The sequence below is a fragment of the Salvelinus fontinalis genome, chromosome 13 (genome assembly GCF_029448725.1).
Source record: "Salvelinus fontinalis isolate EN_2023a chromosome 13, ASM2944872v1, whole genome shotgun sequence".
Classification (NCBI taxonomy): domain Eukaryota; kingdom Metazoa; phylum Chordata; class Actinopteri; order Salmoniformes; family Salmonidae; genus Salvelinus; species Salvelinus fontinalis.
The window spans coordinates 19,125,134-19,139,700 of NC_074677.1; the positions used below are offsets into that span (position 1 = coordinate 19,125,134).

Below are 14,567 nucleotides of genomic sequence, written 5' to 3' on the forward strand. Positions count from 1 at the left end.
TCATTCTATTGTGTGTCCTCCTCGTTCTATACGTCAAAGTCTTGGCTGGGCAAACACAGATGTGAGATTGGCGAGCGCATTCAAGCTTCTGCCATTTTCAAGGTGAGAGTCCACTCGCTACAGATTATTTACCACAATATCCTCACAACACTTGTTCCTGACAATTCCTGTTTTCTTTCACACACACACACACACACACACACACACACACACACACACACACACACACACACACACACACACACACACACACACACACACACACACACACACACACACACACACACACACACACACATGCACACACACACAGAGACACACACAGAGACGCACAGAGACAGACTTACCAGAAGTTGACAAGGAAGGGATGCTCGAGGTTCCGCATGATCTGCATCTCCTTGAAGACATTGCGGACCTCGTTCCGTTCCACACACTTCAGTTTGTTCATGTACTTCATGGCGTACATTTTCTTTGTGTCCTTTTTCTGCACAATGCACACCTAGAGAGAACAGACAATAGCGGAGCGTTCATCATGCTATCAACTGAGTTTACTGAATGTGTTTCTTACTGACCATTGCCGTGTTGTTTTACTTCTATGTAAAGTCAAGCTGTAAGAAAGCGCATCCACAGACGGTGAAAGTTGAAAACAACTGTTCTATTGCAACTGTAACTATGCGCCAGAATTACCTGACACGTGAAAAAAGTCACAACATGAAATGTCGGTACAAATTCATAATTGTCGATAGACAATTTGTTCGTTTGACATTCTGGGATCTTTTTGTGTTTGTAAAATGAATTAATTGATAAATGGCGGTGGAATACTTTTATTCGTAAATATTGATATAATAACCATCATATCTAAGTGAGCTTGGAGTCATGTGATGATATGTTGTGTGGTCCTCTCACTACGACTCAGAAAACCACTTAGTTTATTAGGCTACAGATTAATTAAATTATGATGATCTTCACAGGCTGGTGAATGTGCAAGGTGACAATAAATATTGAGGGTCTGGTGACACGATGATCGGCTGCTTGGTTACCGTTTAATGAATAAAAACAATCTTGCACTTATCCACAATAATCTAATGTAGGCTAGCCTACCGTTTCTGCGAGCTGTTGGCTAGAGCGCATGTGCCAAGTTCAGAGTGGGGACATTTTTGTGGCAAACCATCTGTAGAGTTGAAATTGTGATGGAAACCCAATTAACTTGTATTTTTTTATTTGGTACAAGGGAATTTAACCGCAAAAGTACTTTCTGTGTGCACTACGTCATCACTCACAGCCTTTTATCCGCAACAAGTCAATTTGATGGAACACATCTCTGATGGGAAAATTTGCATGTTGTTTTTGTGGACATTTTTGAATATTTATGTTAAAATCTGTCGCCAATTGGATGGAAACCTAGGTTCCCCTTGTCAAGACAAAAAAAATATGATTTAATGTGTAGATATCTAGTTACATAATAATAGCCATTTAGCCAACCATAATAGCAGCTTCAATACAGCCTGCAATAGACTAACCATTCACCAGGACTGATACAGATGAATTGCTCTAATAATTTGTGCTGGTGGTTTACTGTACATGTATTTTCAAGACAATAAGGAAGTGATTAAAGTGATCTAAGTGAGTGATTAGACCAGTGGTTCCCAACCTTTTTCGGTTACTGTACCACCAACTGAATTTTGCTCTGTCCAGAGTACCCCTGAAGTACCCCCTCGTGCATTTTACCAGTCAGCCAATGGTCTCATGAGTCTTCTCACCTACCCCCAGGTGTCCTAGTACCTATGGTTTGGAACCACTGGTCTAGACCACTGGCACAGTTCATCAAGAGAGCTCTGATCAAATCCAATTACTGAACATTAACCATGCACTTTAATTAGACTTATCTGAGATGCTAGGGCTAAATTCTGTCCTGAAACTAAATGGTGTGTGTGTGTGTTTGAATGATAAGAAGGTCACTTAGTAGGTAGCTGCTCCTTGACTCAGCAATTTACTAAAACAGACTTACCTTCCCGAAACTTCCTTTCCCGATAGCCCTTAAGATTTGGAAGTGATCGAAATGAACTGTGGAAAAAGAGGAGCATCTGCTCATTTCCATATCAGGAAACAGCATCACATTAAATCACTGTCTTGTTTCTGAATAATGAATAAAGCAGGTATGAGAATATCAAATGCCAATGAAATGACATTCAAAATAATTTACAGTCAGTGTCCTTTTTAAAAGCCCATGAGGTAGCCTTATAGACTAATATGTAAAAGGTTCTAAACAGGAAGTCAGCTGTTTCATTCAGCTCATTATAATAATGCCACAATCAGGTGTAGACAGACTGCCCCCTTGATATAAAATGAACTTGGGGAGAGAAACTAGAGGCAGTTTATATTATAGCCCAGAAGAAGACAACACGTTTTTACAAAACAATGTAAAGACGTTGCATGTTTTACACTGAACAAAATAAACCTTTTTGTTGACTTTCAGCACTTTCCTGCTCTGAGCCTTAAATTTACACACTCTCCAATTGGAGACAGTTGTGTCCTATTTTCACAGCCATGGTATCAGGGACAGAAGGTTATTCCTCTCTCTTTCCACCGTCTCCCAGGGTGCCGTGCAGCTGCCGCCCACTCTCCCACTCTCTGTCCCCCTTCATGTGACCTGGCCGGTGTACCCCCCCACCGAGCAGCAACACCCCACATCCCGTCGGAGCAGATGGATTGGATGCGACAGTTAATTATATGTTCTATTAGTCATATATGAGTGGCACTTCCCCTCTCCGTTAGTTGTGCTTCACTGTTTACCAGCCCTGCTATTAAAGAAGCACATGGGGCTTCCTCTCTGGAGTGGATATATCATAATATCCCTGGCTTCAGGCTCTGAGCCTAACTGGATGTGATGGGGGCTTAGGGTAGGACAGCTGTGGTCTGACTAGGAGGAGACAGCAGAGCAGTCATGTTAGGTGCAAAGAGGCTGCAGTGTCAGTTAGTTACTCTGTCTCTCTGTCTATATCGCTGTCTGTCTGTCTGTCTGTCTGTCTGTCTGCCTGTCTGTCTGTCTGTCTGTCTGTCTGTCTCTTTCTCTCTCCCTCACCCACCCTCTCTCTCTCTGATGTACGTGAGGATATAGCGGAGCCTCACGTACGCTGCCGAGCAGCCATGTTTGAGGAAGTCATGTGGTTGCTGTGGCGACTGAAACAGAACCCATGGGTCCCAGTCAGCCGGAGCGTGAATAAAGCATGATCACCAAACGGGCATGTCCAGGGGACAGACAGACAGACAGACAGACAGGACAAACAGACAGGACAAACAGATATACAGACAGACAGACAGACAGACAGACAGGGAGGGAGGGAGGGAGGGAGGGAGGGAGGGAGGGAGGGAGGGAGGGAGGGAGGGAGGACAAACAGACAGGACAAACAGACAGGACAGACAGACAGACAGACAGGGAGGGAGGGAGGGAGGGAGGGAGGGAGGGAGGGAGGGAGGGAGGGAGGGAGGGAGGGAGGGAGGGAGGACAAACAGACAGGACAAACAGACAGGACAAACAGACAGACAGACAGACAGACAGACAGACAGACAGACAGGGAGGACAAACAGACAGAACAGACAGACAAACAGACAGACAGACAGACAGACAGGCAGACAGGACAAACAGACAGACAGACAGACAGACAGGGAGGGAGGACAAACAGACAGCTAGGGTGGGGAGGGAGGGAGGACAGGGCACAGCTTTAGCATGATGGTTAACAGGACAAAGTAATTGCCTACCTGTAATACGTAATACACATGACATGATTTTGGTTCCAGGGACAATAGCCAACCTGAGTAATACTTTTTCAAATCCAGCAATCAATGTCGCGTTGAATCCACCAATCAATGTCCCAGGTATTACATGACATCATCAACAGCAACATCATCAGTCCAAGACAGCTGCCGTTATATTCGACCATTATTACCACATCTCTACTGTCGAGTGATGTTTTTAAGATTACCCCAGCATGAGTCAATAAATAATCACGTCCAGTAATTTACTTCTTTATTGTTGTGATCACTAACTGAATGTGTGTTTGCTGTAAACAGGAACACTTCGTTCCCATTCTTAATAGTCTCATAAAGCACTCAGTCCTTTGATGTACTAAATCTGTCTCTCAGTCTCTCAGTCTCTCTATCTCTCTGTCTCTCAGTCTCTCTATCTCTCTGTCTCTCAGTCTCTCTATCTCTCTGTCTCTCAGTCTCTCTATCTCTCTGTCTCTCTGTCTCTCTATCTCTCTGTCTCTCAGTCTCTCTATCTCTCTGTCTCTCAGTCTCTCTATCTCTCTGTCTCTCTGTCTCTCTATCTCTCTGTCTCTCTGGCTCTCTGGCTCTCTCATTATCCCTGTCATTTTTCTGGCCAACACCAATCCCAGGTGTCCAGGCAGTAAATGTGTGTCATTGGAAAAATGAAAACACAACTGCAATGTCAAAGACATAACAACAATGTCAAGGAGCACTCCAGTTTTTGACCTCCCAAGTACGATTCTGAGTCCGACATTACTTTCATTTCTGAGGTGATGACTTTGTTCATAATGGGTAACTTGTCCTTTCTAACAGGTCGATCGATGGCAGAAGCTCAAATAACAGGAAAGAAAACGTTGAAATAAATGTATGACCATTACTCTGGAAACGGCATAAGATAACTATGTGGCTCGAGTCACAGCAAACCATGTCCAAAGTGTACGATCTAGAAAATATTCAATTGTAGAGCTAGAAATAGTATACTCTGTCTGTCTGTCTGTCTGTCTGTCTGTCTGTCTGTCTGTCTGTCTGTCTGTCTGTCTGTCTGTCTGTCTGTCTGTCAAAGCTGACCTACCAATAAATCAGTGGAGGCTGCTGAGGGGAGGACGGCTCATAATAATGGCTGGAACAGAGCGAATGGAAACCATGTTTTTGATACCATTCCACTGATTCCACTCCAGCCATTACCAAGATCCTGTCCTCATCCTGTGCAATAAAGAATCCTATGCTTATGCTCTGTCACCTTCATTAATATGATAGAGATGAACTTGTTAGTCCATTGATGAATCTCTAGTCTATACTGTGACAGTAACTGTAATCTAGGGAGTGAAGAAGGTTAGCTGTAGAAACCGTACATCATCACAAAATGTAGAACACCCGCAGATGACATATACTTTATTATGTCAAATATAGAGAAAAACATAATGGCTTTAATTAAAGAAGGACCCAGTGAGAGACCTTGAATAGCTAATGTACTCGAACTCTGAAGGCTCATTTGGGTTTAGCCACAGTGAATTAAATTCATCTAGAGGATATTCAAAGATGTTGAATTCCACTTACAGTAGCTAGTATGCACTGAGTATACAAAACATTAAGAACACCTGTTCTTTCCATGACAGTTGAATCCAGGTGAAAGCAATGATGCCTTATTGATGTCACTTGTTAAATCCTCTTTAATCAGTGTAGATGAAAGGGAGGAAACATCTTAAATAACAATTTTTAAGCCTTGACATATTTGAGACATGGATGCATGTTGCCATTCAAAGGATGAATGGGCAAGACAAAAGATTTAAGTTTGTGTCAAGAACTGCAAATCTGCTGGTTTTTTCACACTCAACAGTTTCCCATGTGTATCAAGAATGGTCCACCACCCAAAGGACATCCATCCAACTTGACACAACTGTGGGAAGCATTGGAGTCAAAATGGGTCAACATCCCTGTGAAACGTTTTCAACACCTTGTATAGTCCATGCCCTGACTAATTGAGGCTGTCTGAAAACAAAATGGGGGCAACTCAATATTAGATAGGTTTTCCTAATATTTGTACACTCAGTGTGTAAGCCCAAAGGATTGCATATATTTACATGTAGATGTCACGTTCCTGACCTATTTCTGTTAGTTTGTTGTATGTGTTAGTTGGTCAGGACGTGAGTTTGGGTGGGCATTCTATGTTGTCTGTTTCTATGTTGGTTTAAGAGTTGCCTGGTATGGCTCTCAATTAGAGGCAGGTGTTTGGCGTTCCTCTAATTGAGAGTCATATTTAGGTAGGTTGTTTCACAGTGTTCGTTGTGGGTGGTTGTCTCCTGTGTCAGTGTTTGTCGCACCATACGGGACTGTTCGGTTGTTTGTACATCGTCATTTTTGTGTTGTCTATTTTCCCTGTTCGTGCGTTCTTCGTGTTTTATTGTAAGTTCGTATGTCTAGGTTTGTCTACACATTAGTTTTGTTATTTTGTTAGTTAATTCAAGTATAGTTCGTTTTCTGTCTTCGTTGTTTTGTCGTGTCTTAATTAAATCATGTCATTTCACAACGCTGCGCCTTGGTTCAATCACTACTCCTCCTCTTCGGATGAAGAGGAAGAGGATTACCGTTACAGTAGAACTGTCACGTTCCTGACCTATTTATGTTAGTTTGTTATGTGTGTTAGTTGGTCAGGACGTGAGGTTGGGTGGGCATTCTATGTTTTCTGTTTCTGTGTTGGTTTTGGGTTGCCTGGTATGGCTCTTAATTAGAGGCAGGTGTTTGGCGTTCCTCTAATTAAGAGTCATATTTAGGTAGGCGTTGTCACAGTGTTCGTTGTGGGTGATTGTCTTCCGTGTCTGTGTAATTGTTTGCACCATACGGGACTGTTACGGTTTGTTCGGTTTGTGTAGTCTAATTGTCCTATTCGTGCGTTCTTCTTGTTTTATGTGAGTTCGTCGTATAGGTTTGTCTACACCGTTTGTTATTTTTGTTAGTTTATTCAAGTTCGTGTTTTTTTGTTAATAAAATGTCATTTCACTACGCTGCGCCTTGGTTCCCTCAATACTCCTCCTCTTCCGAAGATGTAGAGGAGGAGGACCGCCGTTACAAGAACACTATATTATAGGAATTATACTATAGGATCTCTATGACACAATGTCTGCATACCTGTAGTATAATTGATGGACATTTTTGTAGGGGTTGATAATGTTTTTGAAAGGGAAAATTAAGTCTGAAATTTCAAATTGGAAATTACAAACTTCAGAAACCTTTTTAAAACTCAAATACACGACAAGCTTTAAATTTCCTGCATTACAGGAAAGTTATAATGCAAAAGGGTGATCAAATTTAGATCCTACACCTGTACCATTACATTGTTCAGAAACACATAGCTAACGTTTAAGACTTTGAGAAATAATGTTAGTAACTGTGGATTTACCGATGCTTACATTTCTGTTTATTTATCTTCTTCATCTGTTTGTTCAATCTGTCATATTCATTTTTGGTATAGAGGCTACTGGAATACACTCAGAGAAGCTTATACAGGCAAAGACAGATCAAACAGGATGAATTTCAAATAATCCCCATTGCCCACTTTATAACAGGTTGGCCTGGGTCATTACCAAGGGAGAACGACTGACCCCTCTCATTGAAGCCATGGAAGTTCAAAGGTGACTGCGGTACTGCATAGTAAATGGAAAAATTGCAGTATTCGTGGTGACTCTTCATGTAAATGAAAAAATGTTTTGAAGACATTCATGGTACCAATAATTGCCTTCTAATACACCAGGTGTACACTGAATGTACAAAACATTAAGTTGCACCCCCTTTTGCCCTCAGAACATCGTCAATTCGTCAGGGCATGGACTCTACAAGGTGCCGACAGCGTTCCACAGGGATACTGGCCCATGTTGCCTCCAATGCTTCCCACAGTTGTGTTAAGTTGGCTGGATGTCTTTTGGGTGGTGGACCACTCTTGATTCAAACGGGAAACTGGTGCGTCTGGCACCTATTACCATACCCCCCGCTCAAAGACACTTACATACTTTGTCTTGCCCATTCACCCTTTGAATGGCACACATACACAATCCATGTCTCAACTGTCTCAAGGCTTAAAAACTTCTTTAACCTGTCTCCTCCCCTTCATCTACACTGATTGAAGTGGATTTAACACGTTTTAGTTTTATTTTATTTCACCTTTATTTAACCAGGTAGGCTAGTTGAGAACAAGTTCTCATTTACAACTGCGACCTGGTCAAGATAAAGCATAGCAATTCTACACATACAACAACACAGAGTTACACATGGAATAAACAAAACATACAGTCAATAATACAGCTGAAAAAAATAAAACAAAAGTCTATATACAGTGAGTGCAAATGAGGTAAGATAAGGGAGTTAAGGCAATAAATAGGCCATGGTGGCAAAGTAATTACAATATAGCAATTAAACACTGGAATGGTAGATGTGCAGAAGATGAATGTGCAAGTAGAGATACTGGGGTGCAAAGGAGCAAGATAAATAAATAAATACAGTATGGGGATGAGGTAGATAGATGGGCTGTTTACAGATGGGCTATGTACAGGTGCAGTGATCTGTGAGCTGCTCTGACAGCTGGTGCTTAAAGCTAGTGAGGGAGATATGGGTGCTGCTATGGTGACCAGTGAGCTGAGATAAGGCGGGGCTTTACCTAGCAGAGACTTGTAGATAACCTGTAACCAGTGGGTTTGGCAACAAGTATGAAGCGAGGGCCAACCAACAAGAGCATACAGGTCGCAGTGGTAGGTAGTGTATGGGGCTTTGACAAAACGGACGGCACTGTGATAGACTGCATCCAATTTGTTGAGTAGAGTGTTGGAGGCTATTTTATAGATGATGTCATCTATAAAGTCGAGGATCGGTAGGATGGTCAGTTTTACGAGGGTATGTTTGGTAGCATGAGTGAAGGATGCTTTGTTGGGATATAGGAAGCCGATTCTAGATTTAATTTTGTATTGAGTGACATCAATAAGGGATCATTGCTTTGACCTGGATTCACCTGGCCAATCCATGTCATGGAATGTTTGTACACTCAGTGTATGTCCTTCTTCAACAGATTATTTTAAAATCGCACATAGAAGAAGTTATAGGATAATTTAGTTACTCAATGAGTAGGAGCAGCACTGAGGTAGCCTTCAAAGTCACATCCCGGAATAGCTCAAAATGAGCGTGTTATGTCTCATGAGACCCCATCTTAACCGACTTCATTTGGCTTCAATGTGATATTGAGTCTTCACATAGGAATGAATGGTGTCACGTGATCAATGGCTTTGTCCATTCATATACAGTCATTGGTCATTACTCACTCTCCTCTGTGTCATCGGTGACAGGAGCCTTGTTGGACTGTCCCAGCCCCATGTCTGTTCCCGTATTCCCCAGCCAAGCAGGTCCCTTTCAACTCAGCATGGAATAGCTCTCCCACAGCCAGGGAGACATAGCCTGGAGCCTGGGCTGGACCACCCTACCTAGATACACCAGTCCGTGTATTGGAACTTGGCCACTCTTCTCGGTACTACACCTAGTGGTGTGAATCTATCTCTGACCACCCTCAACAGGAGCCCAACCTATATGGGAGAAAAGCAAAGACATATGGTTTGAGACAACACATCATGGTAACGCTCTACTTGTGTTGGGTGGAGAGATTGTCAAGAGATCCTCTTTCCGATTGTGAACTTGCCGAATTCTTCGAAAGAGTATAGACTAGTTTCATATAACCATAAGGAGGTTGATACCTTGGAAACTGGCTGACTAATCAGGCAAGCTAAATACATTCTCTGAAATGCTTAATTATTGTATAGTACTCATTCTGTTTGAGGATAACATAAAATATGAGGATAGAAAATAATACTTTCAGTAAGATTCTTCCTTTTTTTCTTGTTCATTTTTTTTTTTTTACAGTAGGTCAGGGGAAAGTTGTGAGGCACATTGACGGCACAATGTGTAAGTACATGCTAAGTGCACGGTACATGTAGGATCTTAATTTGAGCCAGTTTCCTACAGCATGAAAATAATCCGGCAGCAACAGGAAATGTGAATTCTTATGTGGATTATATATAATGGGGAAAAAATTGTAGGGTTGATACATTTTTCGTCAGGGCAAATCAAGTCTGACATTTTAAAGTGGAAATTACAAACATTAGAAACCTTTTTAAACCCTGAATACATTACAATTTTGCATTTCCTGCCGTGCAGAAAAATTCTCAGCAACAAAAGAGTAATCAAATTAAGATCCTACATCTGTAAACAGGGTTGGGTAGGTTACTTTCTTAATGCAATCCATTACAGTTGCTAGTCCAAAATTGTCATCAATTTACCTTTTGGTTTACCCAAAGAAGGCACATGATGCCGAAACGTTGGTGATTTTCTACCCAATAAATGAATGGGAGGTTATACATATGGAGTGTACATCTCTCTTTGTTTTTATAGCTTACAGTTTATTCACCGTTAGTCAGCACCTCTACACTAAATATTTTTTTCTGGGTGTGCGCCAGCTCATGCTCTTTATTAGACTATTACCCAAATTTAGTAACATAATCTGAGTACTTTCAGTTACCTTTGGATTACTTTCCCCTTAAGAGGCATTAGAAGAAGACAAAAAGGATCCATCAAATGCATTTGGAGTGTCTTCCTAACGGTGTCTGACTTGTGGTCAGATTTGCTAAGATGGAACAAACTTAAACTTTTAACTTTTTTCAATGTTAAATTGAATGTCATTGAGAAAACAGAAAGGTGTCATAAAGTATTATTTCTCTGCAAATATCCTTTCTGAATTTAAAAGTAATCCAAGAGGTAATCATATAGTTTATCAAAAGTATCTGTTATCTTATTACAATATTTTAGCTTTTAACCGAACTGATTAGTTACAGTTACAGTAAAAAAAGAAAAATAATCTGGTTAATTGATTATTACTCACTCACTAGCAGGACATGTAATCAGTTACTCCCCAACCCTGGCTGTAAGTGATTCATCTCGACACCCAGAACCAAATGCAATCACTAGACACTAATAATAGCTTAAAGACACTAGTAATAGATTAAAGACACTAGTAATAGATTAAAGACACTAGTAATAGCTTAAAGACACTAGTAATAGATTAAAGACACTAGTAATAGATTAAAGACACTAGTAATAGATTAAAGACACTAGTAATAGATTAAAGACACTAGTAATAGATTAAAGACACTAGTAATAGCTTAAAGACACTAGTAATAGATTAAAGACACTAGTAATAGCTTAAAGACACTAGTAATAGATTAAAGACACTAGTAATAGCTTAAAGACACTAGTAATAGATTAAAGACACTAGTAATATATTAAAGACACTAGTAATAGCTTAAAGACACTAGTAATAGATTAAAGACACTAGTAATAGATTAAAGACACTAGTAATAGATTAAAGACACTAGTAATAGATTAAAGACACTAGTAATAGCTTAAAGACACTAATACTAGATTAAAGACACTAGTAATAGATTAAAGACACTAGTAATAGATTAAAGACACTAGTAATAGATTAAAGACACTAGTAATAGATTAAAGACACTAGTAATAGCTTAAAGACACTAGTAATAGATTAAAGACACTAGTAATAGATTAAAGACACTAGTAATAGATTAAAGACACTAGTAATAGATTAAAGACACTAGTAATAGCTTAAAGACACTAGTAATAGATTAAAGACACTAGTAATAGAGTAAAGACACTAGTAATATATTAAAGACACTAGTAATAGATTAAAGACACTAGTAATAGAGTAAAGACACTAGTAATAGATTAAAGACACTAGTAATAGATTAAAGACACTAGTAATAGATTCAAGGCCTAAAATAGGTCTAGTTCAAAATTATCCAATAAAGTCCCCCAAACTGTAGGCCTACAATACATATATTTACCCAAGTAGGCTAAATAACCTCCATAAAAGTGTACTTTATTCAGTTTAATACATTTCAATTAGCAAATGCTACAAAATAACTATTTATTTATTTTACTAGGCAAGTCAGTTAAGAACACATTCTTATTTACAATGACGGCCTAGGAACAAGCTGTCAAAGGCTTGTCAGCCTTGTTCAGGAGCAGAAGGACAGATTTTTACCCTGTCAGCTCGGGGATTCGCTCTAGGAACCTTTCAGTTACTGGCCCAACACTCTAACCACTAGGCTACCTGCTGCCTACAAAATAAGTAAGTACAAATAGTTTACTTTCTGAAGGATAATATAAAAGTCAACTTTTTTGGGGGGCCATCTCATCTCTCTTGTCGCCTGTGCATCCAGCAAAGTGATGAATAATATGAAATTGGAGAACATTAGGTTTCTGCTTCTTCCCACCTTTCTTTGATTTATAGTTTGAGGGTGTAAAATAATAGAAATTCCACAAACCGTCCCCATACCATACAGGGCAGGAGGCATACTGTAGAACTATAAAGGAGGACGCAAAACTTCAGCTCCCACGTACGTAGCTTGCTTGCACCGTTCAATGTCATCCCTACGGTGTACCTCGAGTCAAATACAGACAGGTACAACAAGCAGTCCGATTAAAACCGGCATTTTTGACCATATATGTGTCATTCTAACGATAATTTCGATTCAAATTGAACATAGTGAAAATTACTTAGTATGCACAGCACAAAGCCTGTCTTCTAGTTTACTGCAATATCATCCCATGTATGATTCAGCCTACCGTGGGCATTTAGAAAAATAAGACTGCACTCACTCTATTACAACTGGATGTAGGCTGAATGCAAACTTAATATTTGCATTTGAGTGGTCGCCTAGCGGTAGGCTACAAACAAACTAACATTTGTGATTTTGCAGTCCAATATGAATGTCATATATGGTATCCTTGATAAGGTCACACTAGTCAATTTAAGAAACATATTCCTAACTACTTCCAGTGAACGGTGCTGAAGTAGCCTAGACAATGAAACCGCATTGCCGACTTTGAGCGGGGTAGATGGAGGGCATTCCGCTTAGTATCCAGTGAAACAATAGAAAGCATGCGCTGAATAGTCATTCAAGCAGACACCATCACAACCTACCTTCAAATGCCGCGGGCCTTTGAGAGAAATAACATGTCCAGATAAAATATAAAAGGTAAGCCTGTTTAAAAATCTGAGAACAGCTCACGGCATCAATTGCTTGAGGACGACGCATGCGGATACCTGCCACGACCCACGAACAGGACTGTCTGAAACGATCAGGGAAAGATGCGCAGATTGATTGCCAAAAAAATCAAAAGTGCAATGAAAGTTGTCTTATTATCTAAACTGTTCGCTCAACATTATTGTTGTCACTGAGGATATAACTGTATCATGAAGCAGAAACAGAAAACTGTTACATGTTGCACGAGATCAGCAGACGGCAGAATAAGGCAGACATCAGTTCAGACTTCACACACCAGTATCCCGACTGGACTACAGGCTACTTGGCGCTACGCTGTTTACGCTTCGAACACACGGACAGGGCTTACGCAAAATAGTACGCAGCATCCTCTGGATATGTATGCCACAAAAGTTCAACATTCACCTTCTGCTACTATTTCTGTCAAGCCGTCTACGCATACAGTTTGACGCATACGTTCGATAAATCCATCGTATGCACCATACAGAATGCCCTGCAACTGCCTCTGAAACGCAATGCTGCAAGGCAAACGCAGCGTTTCAATGGAAATGTATGTAATTATTGTGTACCAAAATGAAATGACGCTGTCGGTGTAATCGAAGCGCTAGAACTCCCTCCCCGCGCGTCTCGCAACGTGAATGTAGCCAAGCCTACTCACCCTCTCCGTATAATTTTTATGAGCCAATTTCTTCTCAGGTGTATAGTATTTATGTTAAGTAATTATATTTTCACATGACCCAAAATGTGGAAATTGTATTAAAAAACATTTTGGGTGAACACCTTCATAATTCATTCATTCATTCTGTAATAAACCATTAATAAATTGGATATGAGCAGTCAACCCATTTAGCATACCATACCAAAATCTAGCACACCCATGACTATGCAATGTTATAATCAAATCATTAAAGATAACCTTATGAGGTTACACTCATAGCCTAATGGATTGCATGTTCTTCATAAATGGATTACATGCTCTTATTATTATCATGAACAATAATATGTTAATTCTCACCTTATTCACATCTTCAGTTCAATTATAGCAGAGATAGGAACCCACTGGGCACAGATGTCAATTCAAAGTCTATTCCACGTTGGTTCAACGTAGTTTTATTGAAATGTTGTGGAAACAACGTTGATTCAACCAGTATGTGCCCAGTGGGAATGGACAACTTTGGGACAGATAGAGTTCTCCCTGTGTAACACTTTGGTGTCCAATATCTGTCAAGCCGTGAGTTGAGGTGGCATTAACTAATGGCTCCATAAAGTGCAACCGTTAGGAATAGCATGGCCCTGCCACTTCCTAATTGTGTGGTCCTTTCCAAGGTCATGGGATTGACTGGGTGAGGGACTTCCTTACAGTGAGTGCACACTCTATTTCTACTGGTGGAAAATGCCAAAATTATTTCAGTCCAAACTATCAATTTTCATGAGACCATGTCCCCGTATCTACAAAGTGTCTTAGAGTATGTCTCAGAGTATGTTTGCTGATCTAGGATCAGTTTGTTTCTTGTAGATCATAGTTAATAAGATTATAAGGACAGGTTAAGACCTGATCCTAGATCAGCACTCCTACCCTGAGTTGCTGTGTGGATATGGGCCCAGGGTTCACCCCTCCACGCTCAGGGGAAACTTGTCATGGCTAGAAGTGATCCAGCTTTTGTCAAATTAATGTAAAAAGTTGAT

General features: G+C 40.3%; 1 protein-coding gene across 1 annotated transcript in view; it reads right to left on the minus strand.

Annotated features, from left to right (window-relative positions):
* LOC129868210 (serine/threonine-protein kinase 32A-like) overlaps positions 1 to 13,455 on the minus strand; it is an 82,284-nt gene extending 68,829 nt beyond the window's left edge. Inside the window, exons 1-4 of the mRNA XM_055941980.1 lie at positions 12,800 to 13,455; positions 9,072 to 9,329; positions 2,009 to 2,064; positions 348 to 499 (exon numbers count right to left, since the gene is read on the minus strand). Coding sequence (XP_055797955.1) covers positions 348 to 499; positions 2,009 to 2,064; positions 9,072 to 9,123 — 260 coding nt within the window. The 5' untranslated portion in view covers positions 9,124 to 9,329; positions 12,800 to 13,455. The remainder of the gene's footprint in view (positions 1 to 347; positions 500 to 2,008; positions 2,065 to 9,071; positions 9,330 to 12,799) is intronic.
* Between the last annotated feature and the right edge of the window lie 1,112 nt (positions 13,456 to 14,567).